Source organism: Eucalyptus grandis, chromosome 10, assembly GCF_016545825.1.
Source record: "Eucalyptus grandis isolate ANBG69807.140 chromosome 10, ASM1654582v1, whole genome shotgun sequence".
In the NCBI taxonomy this organism is placed as follows: domain Eukaryota; kingdom Viridiplantae; phylum Streptophyta; class Magnoliopsida; order Myrtales; family Myrtaceae; genus Eucalyptus; species Eucalyptus grandis.
This window is the reverse complement of record NC_052621.1, coordinates 21330787-21343438: the sequence shown is the minus strand read 5'-3', so window position 1 is coordinate 21343438 and position 12652 is coordinate 21330787. Positions and strand designations below refer to the sequence as shown.

Below are 12652 nucleotides of genomic sequence, written 5' to 3'. Positions count from 1 at the left end.
TATTTCTGTAAGTGAAGCAGGAAAAAGGATTGTCTGAGCCTAAATTGAGTGGAAATATGTCACCTTAAATTTATCGTAAATATATGAATTTCAAATTTTTTGTGAAATATAACTCGATATAAAAGAGCAATATTCGATACATTGAATTGAAAAAAAAAAATGAGGGCAATTGGTCGAAAATTCGCAAACTTTTTTCGGGAAGGTTGTAAAAATACCGTTCCTAGAATGTTCCCGGGCATCACCGACTCGTTCCCACGCCTCTTTTCTCTTTCTTCTCTTCTCTTCTTCTTCGTCCAGAATCTGTGCAGGCCTTGGAATTTGATCCGATTACCCTCCTCCTCCGTGGCTGACTGCGAAGGGAAAAGGCGCAATGGCTCTCAACCCTCAGCTGTTCCCGAACGGCATGCCCGTTCCCTTCGTCAACGAGATGTTCGTCCTGGCCCGAGACGGCGTCGAGTTCGAGGTCGATAAGATTCCCGGGTAATCGTCCGATCCCGACGCTTGTTCGCGATCGGAAGCTTTTCCGCCGAGAATTGCTTTCGTTGTTCGAAACCCTTTCTGCCCACGAGGCTGAAAGGAATGGGTTTTAATGGGTTTATGTTCGTCTTGCGAATTGAAGTTTGGTGGATCGATTGGGCGTGGATCGGAAAGCGTCTTGCTTGACGATGCTATGGCCAGAAAAGAGAGGCCTTTTGTTTCTGGGTGTAGTGAAATTCACCTTGCCGGAGGAAATTTTGCGGGTTAGGCGTTGGATGGCGTGGTGGATTGGGAGGAGGTGGTTATGATAAATTTGTCTTTAGGTCTTGTAAATTGCGTTGGAGGTTAGGGTTTGAGTCGAGAATGGTTCCTAATCTTTTGAGAACAGATTGGTTAATCTAAGTAAGAAACATTTATTATTTGGATGTGGAAGTTCTTAAAAATAGAATAGGATTGAGGACTGGGACGCATTTGAAGAAGGCATGAATCGATGACGAAGGATGCTCAGTGCATCTGGAAGTTGCAAAGATTGGCATGATCTGTGTGTGGTCTCCTGGGTTTATTGTAGACTTTAGCATATATGAAGGTTTGCATGGGAAATCAATGGCCAGATTGTATCAGGGGTTGCTTTATATTTTTTATGCAATCTAAGTTGGGTTGATGATATTGCCAGTGTGATTTGTCATTTGTCATTAACTGAAAACTGCTGTCATTTGCACGTTTAAGATCGTGTTATTGGAATGTACGTGTTCAAAGGAAACAAAAAGTTTGCTCTTAGCAATTGAAGGTTTTTTAGACATTGTGTCAGACAGATTAATGACTGTTCTTTTGGATCCATTGTCATTAGATCCCAAGGGGGTCGTGTGAAAGCAAGAGGAACTATCTACTTGTCCAACATACGGATGGTCTTTGTTGCAAGCAAGCCTGTTGGGAGTCTCACCGCCTTCGACATACCCCTGGTCTGTAATTTCACTGTTATACTCTTTTCATATGTAATAGCATGGATATTTGTTCGTCCCATTTGGTATATTGATTTATTAGTGGAACATTTTGTGCTAGCATGAACGTCTGGTTTTGCAGCTTCTTTGTGTAATTTCCATATTGGTTCAGTCCATGTGAAGAGAGGGCTTTTGAACTAATTTTCTTAATCAGAAAATGTTGGGCATTTTGGCACATAGTAGGTTATGTAACTATTGTGTCTTGAAGCTAAGCTAAGCTTGGTTTTTTTACCTCCAAGATGGTGTATTCAATTGTTTCCACCTAGCAGTATTTGAAGATTCAAGTAAACTTGTGGAAGGTTACTATTGTTTTACTCTTTTATTGTTGGGGGGGGGCGCGTACTTTTGCTTTTATCATTTCTTTCTGAGAAAATGTCAAATTAAATATATATTGAGGGCTATTTCCATAGGGAAATATGTCAAGTGGCCCTTAGAGAATATTTCAAATCAATGGAATAGTTTCATTCTTTTTAGGGCTGCAAAGTTCATTAGATCCATCTTGCCAGACTTGTTCCATCCTATATTATCCAGCCAGTCTCTGTAGGGCATTTGTACTTCGATGCAGATAGATGTCTCTCCGATAGCCATTACTCTGGCCACATAATAGTTTGGTAGCTATTGCATTTTTGGTCAAAACTTCTGCATGTGTGTGTTTGTGTGTCTATATATATATATATATATATAGTTTTGATGATCACATTGCTTTGCTCAGGATAAACATCAGAGAAATTGTTTTGAACTATCTCATGTACTTTGTTGTGAGAGTTCAAGTTACTTGGTTGATGGGAATTAGGAATTCACTTGTGGTGGAAAATGTTGGCTGTACTCTGTATTTGCTTGTAGCTGTTTTCTGTGGTTTGGTGCAGGTGTAGACTTGACACAGATAACATTGGCTAACCAGAAGCTTGATTCAATTGATAATATTTTATCATAACAAGAGTTCTGATGACCAAAACAAAACGAATAAGTACTTACTCATATGAGGCATTCATGTTTCATGTACAAAATAATCTTTTTCGGTGAAAAATATATTTTTGTTTGATGACCATATAAAACATACAAATGATAAAATATGATTTAACTGCAAAAAAGAGTGAACAGCACCTACAGTGGACTCATAGGCTGGACTATGTGAATGATTTTATCGTTTGTTGAAATTTTGTTATCATGGAAAATGAGTCTCTGGATGATTATGTACAGGGTGAAGCAATGGCCTATGTATTTGTTGATACCCTCAATTGACAATAAATAGTTTAGTATTTGTGTACCCAAATTGTATGCTAAAAAAAGGCTAGACTACTTCCGCTTTCTGTTTTGTTTTCCTGATTGAGGACCGTTTTGTCATTTGTTTCCTTTTATTTAATGATCATTGGATGTTCTTGTGATTTCAAGTCAAAGTGGAGTTTCTGGTGGACAATATGACTTTTCTGCATTATTTTCGTAACTTAATATTATTCATCTTACCACTTTCGTTGCTTCACTCTGCAGCTATATGTCAATGGTGAGAAGTTCAATCAACCAATATTTTTCTGCAACAACATATCTGGCTTTGTGGAGCCTGTAAGTATACAATTTGTGATTATCATTATTCACTATGAATTTGGACACTCATCTTTTATTAATGACCCCAGGTGGTACCAGATAACCAGCACGGGGCACTTTTTTCCACTCATACTTTTAAGATATTGTTCAAGGAGGGTGGATGTGGGACCTTCGTGCCGCTCTTCTTCAACTTGATATCCTCTGTGAGGCAATACAATCAGCATGTTAACTCTGAAAGTGCGCCACATGTGGATCCTTTACAAGCAGCAGGAACTCCGGTTGATGAGATGATGAGACATGCGTAAGTGCTAGTACTCTGCTTTATAGAAAATAATTTAAGAGCAAGAGAGACAGAACCCGGGTGGGCTCGTTATATTGAGTGACTAGGGGATACGTAGAGCAATTGCATTTGCAAAAGAGATGTTGGTCCATGTCTTTTAATGTGGCCTGATATGCTTGTGATTGGCTCAGTATGTTAGCATATGACGGAATTCTTTATTTTTCGATTGAAGCTGATGATAGAATTGAGGGATGAAGTGCTAACCATCTGCTGTTGATTTTGCAGATATGTGGATCCCAATGACCCTACCAAGATCTTCTTACAGCAGCCTACTCCAGAGTCACAGCTGAGGCGCCGGGCATACCATCCTCGGCCTGCTGAAAACTCTATATGAGTAGAGTTTGATGTTTCTGGTACAAAATAACCCTGGGTGTTCTGTTTTCGGTTTCTACCCTATTACTGAAAATTGTATCATACTATGTCGGTGACGAAACTTATAATAAGAAGCATGTGTAAAGTTTGAATATACCCCCCTTGCTGGACTAGCTTCTCTTGTAGTTGTACAATCCCTTTTTACGTGGCGAAACCAAGGTCCTTTCTCCAAATTGTCCAGCTCCTCACTCTAGGAACGTTGGAGTCGATGTCTTGTGTTCTTATGGAGTTCTTCCTGAGCGGAATTTTGAAAGAAATTACAAAGACTGGCTTGCCTCTACCTAATGCGAAGTGAGCCATTGAGTTTGTAGACGGAGTACGTTTACTCCTTGAGATGTTGGTTGACGATATAGACCAAATAAGCTATTAATTTCATCAGCTTATCCATGGGGTCGTGGAAAGATTCGACAAAGGGACAGAAACAAATCCTTCCCTTATTGCCAAAAACGAGGCGCGATGGACGTTTATATCATTGATATTGCTTGGAAGCAAGGACAAGCCGTCCTTAGATGCTGCTCTAATTTGTCTTAGCGGATATGAGAACACCCGGAAAAATGTACTGCCTAACCTTTTGAGGCTTGGGTTGAAGGTGACGGTGGATTGCTGTGATTGACATGCGTCTTGTGGGGTGAGTGAATGGCTTGCAAAACTGGGTTTTAGGTTTCGGCCTATGGCGCAAATTGCAGTAGTGCATGATCCCATTTTTATTTCAGGGCGTAATCGCCTAAAGAAGAATCCCTTGTTGGAATTAGATCTATTGTATCATGGGGAATAACCGCTAGAGCCGGTTGCATCAAGCTTTGAACTCCGATGGACGAAATTGTCCTAAACGATAATGCCGTTTCAGATATTTATCCTTATTTTCCATCTTTTCCAATAATTTTTACAGCAATAAGCTAGAAAAAATTAGATCCTCTTCAAGATCACAACTCTACCAGCAGACGTCTCAATCCAACCTAAAAAATATATGAAAAAGTGTCAAAAAAAAATCATAAATATTTTACATTTGTGTCAATTTAGTTATAAACCTTATATTGGTACCAATTTAGTTTTAAACATTTTGTCTTAGTGTTAATTTAGTCATAAACTTTATATTGATGTTAATTTACTCCTAAACTTTTTGACTTGGTACCAATTTAGTCTTAGAACTTTTGACCTAATGCCAATTTAGTTATTTAGGCTAATTTTGACCGGATATTGCTTATGTGAATGCTGGTTGACTGACATGGCACAACCAACGCTGATATGAATAATTTTTAATAATATTTAATATTTTTTGGAATTATTTATTTCTTTTCTTTTTTTTTCATTTTCCTTTTCTTTTTTTCTTTTTTTCTCCTCTCCCCATCCTTCCTCCAACCAATTGACAGTGAGGTTACAATCAACCTCGCCAGCCTCCAGCAAGCCCTTGCAAGCAGCCTCAAGGGCGATCTTATGCTAGGCAATGAGGCTCGCCCTCACCAGATCTAACGAGGGTCCAGCCTTGGTAACCATGAGCAAGGCTCGACCTCCCCAGCTCGGGCGAGGTCAAGTCTCGCCAGCCATCGGCGAGGACTCGAGCCCTTATAAGCACAACCTTGCGGCCTCTGGTGAAGCTCAACCCTTGCCAGCCTAGCACGAGGCCACCCCCACAACCGCTAGCGAGGTCAACCTCAACCTCACTAGCCCTCATCTCTAGTTAGTCACCCAATCGACAACCGGCCAGAGGAAGGAGGAGGAGGGGGAAAAAGGAAAGGGAAAAGAAAAGAAAATATATAAATAATTTGAAAAAATATTGAAATATTAAAATTTATACACGTCAACACGGTTGTGCCACGTTAGCCGACCAACGTTTACATCAATAATATTCAGCCAAAATTAGTCAAAATGACTAAATTGGCAATAGGTAAAATGTTTTAGGACTAAATTGGAACCAAATCAAAAACTTTAAAACTAAATTTGCATCAATAAAAGGTTTAGGACTAAATTGACACCCATAAAAGGTTTAGAACTAGATTGATATTAATATAAAAGATTTAGGACTTTTCTAATACTTTTCCCAAAAAAGTATAAATAAGGATTGAGCAACCGCTAGCTCAGTAAATGAAACTTCCAAGCACAAAGCAGAAAATCTAAACGGGACCCCTTTAGCATTTATAGATTCCAAGCTCAAAGGGCCACAAATTATCCATAGATTCACTAAAGCGAGTCCAACATTCAATGCCAATTATACAATAGAGTCAACACAACGGACATAGCGTAATGTGTAAGTATCATATAGTAGCTCACTGAATATACACAAATGGGTCGGTATAGTCGACTTACTCGCCAGTGACTCATCTCATACAAGAGTCATCACCTATAGGCGAATAATAATATGCCTAGCCATGTCTTCAATACGATAATTGTGACGGATCCAACTCCCGGGTTGATAAAAGTACTGATGGAAGTCCCAGTTCAGTCTCCCTTAATAGGGGCGTTGCTCATGGAGCGAGATAGGCCATGGCCGATGTCCGGTAACAATGTTCATGGCTTAAATAACATGTACGCAAATATTCAATCAGTCCAGTACTTGCTAGTGCGGTTTGTTCCATTCCAGTTCCACTGGATACATAACATTTACTACATTGACTTAAGCCGGTTCGTGTGTAATTAGCAAAGTCATTTTGAAGATCAAATCCACGTGAACTGTACACCAATAACCATTCCATGACAAATATAACAAAAGGACTATATCATAACGAGAATTGGATCCACCTCATTTCCACAATCACTAAGCACAAGTTGATCATTCAAACTTATGGAGTCATTAAACCGGTAAAACTGTTCAGATTTCATGTCTCTTAGCCAAAATCCATTCTCACTTCTTTAAATGTCAAATAAGCACCTTTAAGCCATGTTTAATTGACATCGTAATGAGAAGATTAACCGACTTTTTTTTTTTTTTTGGTCAGAGATTAACCGACTTTAAACTAAGAAATTTTCAATTTGTCTAATCACAAATTGAAAAGTCTGAACTGCAACAAAATCAATTTAATTCAACCACCTCAGATATTTTCAAGCTTTAAAACGTCCGTTTGAGTCGAAGTCTGGACAGAAACTTGAAGTCTGGGCAACGCACATTAAATTTTCAACCACCTCAGATATTTAGTTCAACCACCTTAGATATTTAATTCAACCACCTTAATTAGTGACCAACGCACATTAAATTTTCCCGCCACGATAGCCCACAGGTTGCCTGAAGTCTGGAAAGAAGCTTGCCCATACCAACTCCAAATTCCTTGAATGTATCTTAAATGAAGTCTCACTCTTCTTGAGACCTCTATCACCAAGTTATGACACCAAGGTCAGCACCCAAGATGACGCATGCTGCAATTCAGCGATTCTCCCCCCTATTTTGCTTCAAACGAGTTTAACTTATCCGTCCTAATGGCCGTACGAGGGGCAAGGAGAAGACTAAGTGAAAAACAAAGTTGCCGCTTGTGACCTTTCTCCACTAATTTTTCGTGCAATATAGATTGACTGGCCACTTACTTGGGTTTAAAAACTATTTTACACTGTCTTTCTTTAAGGTTTTAATTACTACAATTATGTTTATTTAGGTCCGACATTGATGAAAGAAACTCCTCTCTCATTCAATTACCTATGTGTACTTTTGCTCACAACCGCGTAAGACCTCAAATTAACGACGCCATGCCACTCGCCATTAAGAGTTCAGATATTACACTCGCACTGTATATACGACGTAAAACACGAAGAAAACAACCCGTCCATATTCACACCAAAAAAACGTGTAGAGCCCTAGCATCTCTTGGTGAAATAAAACTCTGCTGACCAACACCAGTGTTTAATTGATTTGCATAATCGGACTTCACCACGCCTTGGGAATCAGTGTGATTAGACCAGCACCTTCGATTACGAGGTCCGGCCATAGCCAAAATAGTTTCATATTTGGCGTTTTTACATATTTGACCAACACCTTTGGTTATGTCGGCCGGTCATAGCAAAAGAACAAAACGTCGCATGTTGGGAGTCATTGCAATTGTGATGAGGATGAGTTGGCCAACCACGACCTGTCAATAGCAAGAGCAAAATGTTGTGAAGTTGTATATTTCATGATTACATTGACTTGCATAGATTTATGATAGTCTGTTAGAACATATAGCACACCTTTGTCGAGTTTCTTTTTCTTTTTTTTTTTTTTATAAAAGAAACATTCCATTCATTTCCATGGATATATAATAGAGAAACACAGCCTACCTGCAAATCAAGACAAATCCTAGACAAATCCAAAACAAAACAAGCTCCAAATAAGAAGATGAATCATCATAATAAGATTAGGGGTCAATACCCTTAAAAAGCGGAATAGTGACTTCTTCAAACCAAAATCGGCAGCTGATCACTATATCCATCTTCAGTAATGAGTACACACCAAGTTCTCCATTAGTAGCAATCGCTTTGCCTTTTGATGGTGCATGCTTATGTTCAATGAGGTTAAACAGACATAGATCTACCATTTGTGAGAGCAAAACTTTGACAAAATCTCCTTGATTACTTTCACAACTAGACTTGTACACCAATGAAATACAAGGGAAGCGAAACCCCGTAAACACACATGCAAAAAACTCCAAATCTAGACCAAATCGGGATAGAAACCTCCTTGAAACGGGAGAGAAAAACTTCTAGATCTAGACTAGATCATAAGAGAAAAATTCCTCAAAACGTGATATTAGCAAGAAAAAGAAAATAAAGAACCAAATCAGCAAAAGAAAAAGGAAAAAAAAGGGAGGGGAAGGAGAGATCTAACTCAAACCCTCTCCTTCGTAGAGAATAAAGAAGAAAGCTATGTGAAGATGAGGGGGAGAGGAGAGACCCTAGCGAGGTGAGAGATGTCCCTAGCTTACCTTTGTCAAGTTTGGTTTACGACAGTTTAAAGATATTTACCGTGGACGGTTCTAGTCAATAGCACATAGTCGTAGATTTCTTTTCTTTACCGCACCATAAAATAACCAATAGCACCACGCCTCAAATATTTACCGTGGACACCTCTAATCAGACCAAGCTTAATATGTTGAATTCCTCTACCATTTCCGTCTTGTGCTGTCCGGTATCAACTCTTTGTGAGGATGATAACAATCACGAGACTCAGAAAATGGAACCGCCAATTTCATATCCAACGAACTTTCTTGAATGTCATCCGTCAAAAGCAGCGACTGAATAGAAATAATGTGCAAGCTTATGCGTTTTATCCTAAAATTCTGACTTTTTTGTCATTTAAAAGAGAATCCGATTCCGTCATGGAACGAAAATCGACTTTCGAATCTTAATCAATGTTCTGGCATCAACTGAAAGACCCGAAAAGATGGGAAGACTCCCGAATCGACCTGAATAACTAGTGGTCCGAATCGTCCATCTTCCACGAATTTGCTTGAATGTCAATTTCAATGAAGACTTGGAAAAGTCAGTCAATCATGCCTCTCTTACAGTAAAAATGTGGCGCACGCTAAACTGATTGAAAAAGGACGAGATTTTATCTTGCACCACATCCTCAATGACAAAAGAAATTGTTCACGAAAGGACCCATTTGCCGACAAAACGCTGTAAAGCTGTAAAAGGCGTTGGCCTCTGCTGTGCAGCTGTAAAAGGCGTTGGCCTCGATAGAGACTTCAAGGATGATGTTCCATCTATAAGCATGTCATCAATCTCAGTTAACACTATGTAGACCGGAACTATCTCACCTCCCGAAAAACCAACCATTCTCCAAATCATGGTTTTCTTCTTACTGCTGTCCAACCAGTCTCCTTCAGGCGTCTTCTTCTTCTTCTTCTTCTCACTCTTCTTGGCTGGCACCCCTTTATTTCATGGTCCCAGGCGTATATGCTTCCTCTACTTCTCTTTTCACCATCAACACAGCTGGCCATAAGGATGAAGCAGAGGCTCTCCTTAATTGGAAGTCTACTCTTGACAACCACAGTCAATCTCTCCTGTCTTCGTGGCATGGCAGCAATCCTTGCCGCTTTGCTGGTGTCACTTGCAAGGACTACGGAGCCATTACCCATCTAAATCTTTCCTCCCTTGGTTTGAGAGGAACTTTGGATGGCCTTGACTTCTCGTACTTAACCAGTGTGGTTAGCTTTGAACTTGACAATAACTCGATCTATGGCTCCATCCCCTCGAGTATCGGTAACCTCTCCAAACTCAACTTTCTTGATCTTTGTGTCAATGAACTGTCCGGGGACATTCCTCCAAGTATAGGCATGCTCAAGAGTCTTCGTTATTTGTATCTATGTGCAAATAACTTTTATGGTTCCAATCTGAGAGAGATAAGTGACTTGAGGAATTTGAATTTGAAGGGTCTTAACTTATCGGGAAATGGACTTTCGGGACCCATACCTTCAGAAATCAGGAGGCTCACTTCTCTTATTGAACTTGACCTATCATACAACGATCTCATCGGTTCAATTCCTCATTCCATTGAAAACATGACAAGTTTATCTTATCTTGGGCTCTCTGTAAATAGAATCTCAGGTTCAATCCCTCAAGAACTGGGGGGATTGATACATCTCAAAGGATTGTCTTTGAGAAAGAATGACTTGGTCGGTCCAATCCCATCGTCTCTCCAAAACTTGAGCAATCTAATATCCTTAAGCTTTAACTTAAATCATCTTTCAGGTTCGATTCCACAAGAGTTGGGAAAATTGATATCTCTTAGAGAATTGCTGGTATTTAATAGTGGTTTGACTAGTCCAATCCCTGAATCAATTGGAAACTTGCTCAATCTGACCATGTTAAACCTTGCTGCCAATAAATTCAATGGATCCTTGCCTTCTGGATTTAATAGGTTAACACGCTTGAGGGAACTGTATCTTTCTAATAATGAATTTGAGGGGGTACTACCACAAGATGTATGCCTTGGGAGGTCATTGCGAAATTTCCATGCTTTCAATAATCGGTTCACAGGTCCCATTCCAACAAGCTTACAGAACTGTAGCACGTTAATTAGATTGAGGCTAGAAGGAAACCAACTTACTGGAAAAATAACAGAAGTTTTCGGAATGTATCCAAGTCTTAATTATGTGGACTTGAGCCACAATAATTTGAACGGCGAACTTTCTTGGAAATGGGAGCATTGTCCTAATTTGACGAGCTTAAGAATATCAGACAACCAAATTTCTGGGGAGATACCTGCAATACTTGGAAGGATGGCTCAGTTACAAGAACTAGACCTTTCTTTCAATTGTTTAAGCGGAGAGATTCCTAGAGAATTCCGAGGCTTGATGTTGTTGTCAAAACTCGATCTAAGCAGCAACACTATAACAGGAAATGTTCCAACTGAGATTGGACTTTTATCCCATTTGGAACATCTAAACTTGGCATCAAATAATTTGAGCGGATCAATACCGGTGTTGATAGTCTCATGCAAAAGCTTATTGAGTTTGAACTTGAGTAGAAACAAATTTTGGAGAAGCATTCCTTCTGAGGTAGGCAACGCACAATTCCTAGAGGTTCTTGACTTGAGTCATAATTTGTTGACTAGAAAAATACCAGGAGGACTAGGACAGTTGAGAATGCTGCGAGTTCTAAATATCTCCCACAATAGCCTTTCAGGTTCTATTCCACATACGTTTGGTGTTATGTCGGCCTTAACTTCCATCGATTTATCCTACAATAACCTAGAAGGTCCTCTCCCAAATGTCAAAGCTTTCAATGAGGCTCCATTTGAAGCAATTCAGCATAACAAAGGGCTCTGTGGAAATGTTGTTGGTTTACCAAAATGCAATGCCACCGGGAGCAAGAAACACAATCAACACTTTGGAGCTAGAATTACATTTATCCTCATTCTCTCTTTCTCGGGGTTTATCCTTCTCTCTTGCACTTTGATAGTTCTTGTAATTATTGTTCATCATCGAAGAAGAAATATCAGGAGAGAGAATAATGAACAAGCCAATGATTTGGCTTTCATGGGTATTTGGAGTTATGATGGCAAAGTTTTTTATGACCGAATTGTCGAGGCCACAGAAGGATTCGACTCCAAGTACTATGTGGGTGAAGGAGCATATGGAATTGTTTATAAAGCCGAGATATCCGAAGGTCAAATGGTTGCTGTCAAGCAAACCTTATCATCTTAGGATGATAGTGAGGTCGTTGATTTGATAGCATTTGAAAGGGAAATTCAAGCCTTAATAAATTTACGCCATCGCAACATCGTGAAATTTTATGGGTTTTGCTCTTATACCCGACGTTGTTTTTTGGTGTACGAATACATGGAAAGAGGAAGCTTGAGAACAACTTTGAATGATGATGAAAGGGCAACCGAATTTCAATGGGACAAGAGAGTGAATGTGGTCCGAGGAGTTGCCAATGCATTATCTTATATGCATCATGAATCTTCACCTCCAATGATTCATCGAGACTTGACCAGTAACAACATTCTATTGGATCGTGATTATGAGGCCCATGTTTCTGATTTTGGCACTGCAAGACTATTGAGGCCCGATTCATCAAACTGGACAACTATTGCTGGCACCATTGGGTATATTGCTCCAGGTACTTCATAATTTTCTCAATTTTAAAGGCATTCTATGTCATACATTCCATTTATAATTCAACTTTTACTAGTTTACTGCATATCTCTAGTTATATAATCCTCTTATGAAAAATTTGCTTACTCGTATAGAGCTTTCAAGTTCAATGTTGATCAGAAAGCTTTTGGATTTCCCCAATAAGGAAGAAAAAAAAAAAAAAAAAACATCATAATCGATTCATTTCAAGGACGTTAAGTTCGTGTTACCTAAATGATGCATGTACTTTATTCGTCGAACAAAACCTTTGAAACTTCACCGAAATATAAACTCCCGTATCAAATCAGTGTTATGAGTGAAGATTGAGCGGGCATTTGTACTTGTAAACGTCATGTCATGGGAAGCAATTATGTGAACTTGAT

The 12652-nt window shown here is 39.3% G+C and overlaps 2 protein-coding genes across 2 annotated transcripts; both read left to right on the top strand.

Moving 5' to 3' along the window:
• The first annotated feature begins 234 nt into the window (after nt 1-234).
• On the top strand, nt 235-3854 carry LOC104422238 (UPF0664 stress-induced protein C29B12.11c). Its single transcript, XM_010034494.3, has 5 exons — nt 235-480; nt 1325-1436; nt 2964-3035; nt 3107-3318; nt 3583-3854. Exons 1-5 carry the CDS (start codon nt 371-373, stop codon nt 3689-3691), a joined length of 615 nt encoding a protein of 204 aa, XP_010032796.2. The 5' UTR covers nt 235-370; the 3' UTR covers nt 3692-3854.
• A 5883-nt stretch (nt 3855-9737) lies between these two features.
• LOC120289025 (MDIS1-interacting receptor like kinase 2-like) lies at nt 9738-12348 on the top strand. The gene is made up of 2 exons (XM_039303446.1): nt 9738-9891; nt 10062-12348. Exons 1-2 carry the CDS (start codon nt 9868-9870, stop codon nt 11835-11837), a joined length of 1800 nt encoding a protein of 599 aa, XP_039159380.1. The 5' UTR covers nt 9738-9867; the 3' UTR covers nt 11838-12348.
• Nucleotides 12349-12652: the final 304 nt, after the last annotated feature.